This window comes from Panicum virgatum, chromosome 9N (assembly GCF_016808335.1).
Source record: "Panicum virgatum strain AP13 chromosome 9N, P.virgatum_v5, whole genome shotgun sequence".
In the NCBI taxonomy this organism is placed as follows: Eukaryota; Viridiplantae; Streptophyta; class Magnoliopsida; order Poales; family Poaceae; genus Panicum; species Panicum virgatum.
In genome coordinates, this window is record NC_053153.1 from 27,029,515 (window position 1) to 27,034,623 (window position 5,109).

Consider the following 5,109-nt stretch of genomic DNA (forward strand, 5'->3'; position numbering starts at 1 on the left):
CCCGGTCAAAGGGGTTTTGGACTTCCAGTGACACACTTATATAGATTAGGGGGCTGAATTTGTATTTTCGGAGTTTGTGGAACTACTTGACACACCCTCACTAATTTAAGGACCCCCAGTGCATTTTACTCTATTATGTAACTGGGCCATAATGCCCACTGTCACATAGGCGGCACACAGACGGGTCACGGTCCATTTCAGTACGCAAAAAAAAAGATAACAAAAAAGACACGCCGTACAAGGATCTTTGCGCGGGCCAGCGCGGATCGTGGCCGAGACGGCTCTTTGGCTGAGTCGTGGCGCCGGCGAGCGAGAGAACCCATGAACTCAGCGCTGACGAGGGCCTCGTCATGGACCGTGCACGGCCGGCGCGCTAATCCTCGCCGCTGTCCTCCTGCCCGGCCCGTCCCCAACGGCCAGCCATGTGGCCACTTCGCTGCCCTCTCGTGGCCCCATGTGGGGTCCTTCCTTTCTCTCCTCTTATCTTGCCATGCTCTCCTCCTCCTCCTCCTGAGCTCTTAATGCTAACTTGTTAACCCTGCAACTGGGAGGCCCTGCTCACTATTCCTTGGACATTACAGCAAGAAACAAGCGGTGCCGATTACTTAAATGGAACTTGCTTTGCCAGTCTCTCTCTTAAGGGATTAATCATGCACGTATCCAGCATGGAGCTCTATCTATCTTCGTTCTCTCTCAACATGCATGGCGTGGCGCCCGCCGGATTGTCAATGCTGCTAGCTTTGACATGGCGCGCGCCTCGCATTGCATGGACGCCATGTGATGATGAGCTTAGCTTGCTAGCGCTAGGATCGCAAGGGCCCGCCCTATATTCCTTGCCAACGACCATCATTCGATCATTCCCTGCCATGATTGACCATCAGGGCATCAGCACCCGGCCTCGCTTCAATTCTCCTGCTAGCAAGCTAGCTCTTATTTAAGCCGTACTGATGCCGGTCGTGCTCGTAATTAACAGTCCATCAATACCATCACTCCGATCCGATCCTCAATCGAGATAGACTGATCCTAGCTAGCTTCTCTAATAGCTTGTTAGTTCCTCCTAGATCCTCAGCTCGATCATCTCATCAGGTGCCATCGCTAGCTAGCTGCCAACAAGCTAGATGGGCAGCGCCGCCGCGGCGATGCTGCTCAGGTCCGTCGCCGTCCTGGCGCTCCTCGCCACGACGGCAACGACGGCGGCGGCGCAGAACAGCGGGACGGCAACGTTCTACGGCGGCAGGGACGGTTCCGGGACGATGGGTACGTTATTATATACCCTCTATGTACGCACGCCGCACCATATCGCCGATGGCGATCGAGCTCGATCGATCGCTCACGCATTTGCATAGTAACAGCAGCTGATGTTTAATTTGCAGGCGGCGCGTGCGGGTACGACAACCTGTACAACCAGGGGTACGGCGTGCTGAACGCGGCGCTGAGCCAGGTGCTGTTCAACGACGGCGCCTCCTGCGGCCAGTGCTACACCATCACGTGCGACACCAGCAAGTCCGCTTGGTGCAAGCCCGGCAACTCCGTCACCGTCACCGCCACCAACCTGTGCCCGCCCAACTACGCCATCACCACCAACGGGGGAGGCTGGTGCAACCCGCCGCGCCCCCACTTCGACATGTCGCAGCCGGCGTGGGAGCAGATCGGCATCTACCGCGCCGGCATCATCCCCGTCCTCTACCAGCGGTATGTATACATATATACGCACGCAATTGTGATCGATGAACGCCGTCGCCGCCGATCATCACCATCATCTGGTGTAATGTGCAGGGTTCCGTGCACGAGGCAGGGAGGGGTGAGGCTCACCATCTCCGGCTTCAACTACTTCCAGCTGGTGCTCATCACCAACGTCGCCGGCAGCGGCTCCATCCGGTCCATGTCGGTGAAGGGCGCCAGCACCGGGTGGATCGCCATGACGCGGAACTGGGGCGCGCTGTGGCAGTGCAGCTCGGCGCTCGTCGGCGAGCCGCTCTCCTTCGCCGTCACCTCCACCGGCGGCCAGACGCTGTACATGAACAACGTCGCGCCGGCGTGGTGGACCTTCGGCATGACGTTCACCAGCAACTACCAGTTCGCCTACTAGTTATTAGTTAGTTCACGACGCATAATTGCATGTGCGTGTGCCTGGCTGATCTGGGATTAATTAATCATTATAATTACATCAGTTGACTTAATGGCGGTGTGTGTGTGTGTGTGTAATATAATGTGTGGGTTGATCTGGGATTTTGATCTGCAATCACATTATTTTGTTGATTTTTGTTTCTACAGGTATACGTATGTACATCGATTTTATTGTATTGTTTTTTCCACTTCGACTTAGACCTGGGAATTTTATCAGAACATCCCTATATATATAGTAACTCATTTGACAGCAACCATTTCTTTTCTCAAACCCCTGCTTGTACGTGTAAACCCAGCAGTCTAAAATTACATACAAATGCATGAGAAACCAATAATTGACAGCACGCTATTGTTGCTTTTTAAAAGTACACCTTGAGCATGTGATGCACCAAAAAGTCAGAAAACCTACACAACCACTTAATAAACTCCAAAAGAATGGCCTCATTAGATGCTGACTATGAGTAATCATCTGGCACTAGAACAGCAGAGAGTATTTTGTTTTCAATGGAAATACAGCGCAATTATTAGTTCCTTGGTACATGCATGGCTGGTTAATTTTAAGTTCATTTTCTCTGGAGTGTGAATATTAACTAGTATATATATAGGATTTGTCTCTGGAGATGTAGCTTTGAAATTAAATGAGTGTAAGTAATTAGCTTTATTTTTCAGCTGTTTTCACTAAAAAATATATGGTTCCTCAGATCAAATAAAAGTGCAGATTTACTATAACTTGCACTAGCTTGTATAGGAACAGGACCTATTATCAAGAAAAAATAAAACTACAACCATTTTCTTGTTTTTTTGTCAAAGAAATTACAGACCTATTTGATAATTCAACCTCCGGGCACATGCAACAAGCTTAGCATTTCTAGACCTGGCAACTCTGTAAGGAAATATTTCTTTTAATTTCAGCGAAACCTATTTGGAAAAGACAACTTTATTCACCTAGCTGTATTGTCTGCATTGTATTCGCAAAGTCTAGTAAGATCATTATACTACATATTTTAACATTATACCATAAAATGCCATGTATTATTCAATACAAACCATTCGACCAATGTCCAAAATATATTGCAGTTATGGTACATTTACAATGTATTTCGTCATACAGTATAGCGGTTTTCTGTTGACTCAACAATGAATATCCATTGATTCATTTAATTTTTATAGATTACATGTATATGTAAGACTCAACTAACACAATATTTCAGTAGGCACAATATTCCCATTACATTTAAAAACATTAGGAAAAAATTATGAGAGAAATAAAATAAATTAAGGTCCAAATTTGAAGTTATACATGGCGCGCACCTCCTCTTGCAGTCGGGGCATCACCTAGCTAGGACAGATGCTATGTCAGGCGGTCACCAAGGATGCAATGCCAAGTTGAGCTAGCTCCCGTAAAAAACCAGGAGCGCGCACTCGCCATTCGACCGAATTGCAAGAAATGGTGGAGGAAACAAAGCGCTCTCGTGCTTGCAAGTTTCAGTAGGCGAAGTTCTGGTAGTTGTTGGTGTAGGTCTGGCCGAACTGCCACCACCCCGGCGCGACGTTGAGGAACTGAATGTACTGCCCGCCGGTGCTGGTCACGGCGAAGCTGAGCCCCTGGCCGACGAGGCCGGCGAGCGCCTGCCAGTTGGCGCCCCAGTTCCTAGACATCTGGATCCAGCCCGTCTTGTCGCCCTTGACCCAGGCCGCGGCCACGGAGCCGCTGCCGGCGAGGTTCTGGATGTTGACGAGCAGGAAGTAGTTGGAGCCGGCGATGCTGAAGCGCACGCCGCCGCTGCGCTTGCACTGGACCCGCTGGTAGAGGACCGGGATGATGCCGGCCTGGTAGACGCCGATGTTCTCGAACGCCGGCTGCGACATGTCGAAGTGGGGGCGCCCCGGGCCGCACCAGCCGCCGTTGGCCAGCCCGTAGTTGGGCGGGCACAGGTTGGTGGCCGACACGGTGATGCTGTTGCCGGGCTTGCAGTACTGGCCGCCCGGGCGTGACCCGTCGCAGGTGATGAGGTAGCACTGGCCGCAGGACGCGCCGTCGTTGAAGAGCGTCTGGCTCAGCGCCGCGTTGAGCACGCCGTACCCGGCGTTGTACAGGTTGTCGTACCCGCACGCGCCACCTACATAGTACATGCATCGTATCAGTACGTGCAGGCGTGCGGCTATCGGCGGGGTAAGCAAAATGCGCACAACACAAAATGTTTCTTGCACAGAAATGGGGACGCATGCAAGCTAAGGAAGCTTACCCATGGTGCCGGAGCCGTCGGCTCCGCCGTAGTTCGTGGCGGTGCCCTGAGACCAGTCGGCGGCGGAGAGCGCGAGGCCCGCCGCAAGGACTGTGCACAGGATCAGGGACTTGGCCGTATCCATGGACGTAAATGCAGAGGTGTAGCTGCAGGAGTCGACCGAGATGGAAATGGGAGCAGGCGAGGAGCTAGGCTTGGTAATGGAGGCCAATTGCTTCTGAGCTTGAGGGATGAGATGCATGGCATTGGAGAGGCTCGTGCTTAAATAGGGATCGAATGAGGCCAGCCTATCCGCCGATAGAGCACGCAGGAGTTTGTTAACCACAATAGGCAGGGGATTAGGGGAATAATGGTCTCTCTTGCCGTGTGTCAGAACGCAGGAAATCCGTGTTCCGTCGAGGCACATGGATGCATGCATGCAGCTGATGATGCATCATCATGCACCGCTACGATCTGGAGGCGATGACTTAGCTGCTAACCTCCGAGGCCACTGACTTTGGCGTCGCGTCTACCTCTCTCTCTCTCCATCAAGCTAGAGAGATTCGCGCGGCAACGAACTCAACTAACTGCAGATGCGTCCAGATTAGTTGAAGCCCTGTCCTGCGCATGTTCTGTGGCTTCTCAAGACCGGTCGAGCAACCGATCAAGAATGTGAACACGCGTATTCATTATCTTGTGATGAAAAAACACAATTAATTAAACGTATCATCATCAGCCTGCCGGCGGAAGAAATGCG

The 5,109-nt window shown here is 51.7% G+C and overlaps 2 protein-coding genes across 2 annotated transcripts; one reads left to right on the forward strand and one right to left on the reverse strand.

Annotated features, from left to right (window-relative positions):
• The first annotated feature begins 978 nt into the window (after positions 1 to 978).
• LOC120691487 (expansin-A28-like) lies at positions 979 to 2,269 on the forward strand. Its single transcript, XM_039974559.1, has 3 exons — positions 979 to 1,257; positions 1,374 to 1,692; positions 1,777 to 2,269. Exons 1-3 carry the CDS (start codon positions 1,119 to 1,121, stop codon positions 2,087 to 2,089), a joined length of 771 nt encoding a protein of 256 aa, XP_039830493.1. The 5' UTR covers positions 979 to 1,118; the 3' UTR covers positions 2,090 to 2,269.
• Positions 2,270 to 3,280: 1,011 nt separating this feature from the next.
• Positions 3,281 to 4,595, reverse strand: LOC120687797 (expansin-A31-like). Its single transcript, XM_039969813.1, has 2 exons — positions 4,374 to 4,595; positions 3,281 to 4,247 (listed from the first exon to the last, which is right to left on the reverse strand). The coding sequence occupies exons 1-2, from the start codon at positions 4,495 to 4,497 to the stop codon at positions 3,613 to 3,615; spliced, it is 759 nt and encodes a 252-aa protein (XP_039825747.1). The 5' UTR covers positions 4,498 to 4,595; the 3' UTR covers positions 3,281 to 3,612.
• Positions 4,596 to 5,109: the final 514 nt, after the last annotated feature.

Excerpts from the sequence above, each read along its gene's own strand:
- LOC120691487 (XM_039974559.1), top strand. The coding sequence starts at position 1,119 with ATGGGCAGCGCCGCCGCGGCGATGCTGCTCAGGTCCGTCGCCGTCCTG. Across the intron at positions 1,258-1,373 it reads GGACGGTTCCGGGACGATGG|GCGGCGCGTGCGGGTACGAC; the intron begins GTACGTTATTAT and ends TTTAATTTGCAG. Across the intron at positions 1,693-1,776 it reads ATCCCCGTCCTCTACCAGCG|GGTTCCGTGCACGAGGCAGG; the intron begins GTATGTATACAT and ends TGTAATGTGCAG.
- LOC120687797 (XM_039969813.1), bottom strand. The coding sequence starts at position 4,497 with ATGGATACGGCCAAGTCCCTGATCCTGTGCACAGTCCTTGCGGCGGGC. Across the intron at positions 4,248-4,373 it reads CGACGGCTCCGGCACCATGG|GTGGCGCGTGCGGGTACGAC; the intron begins GTAAGCTTCCTT and ends TGTACTATGTAG.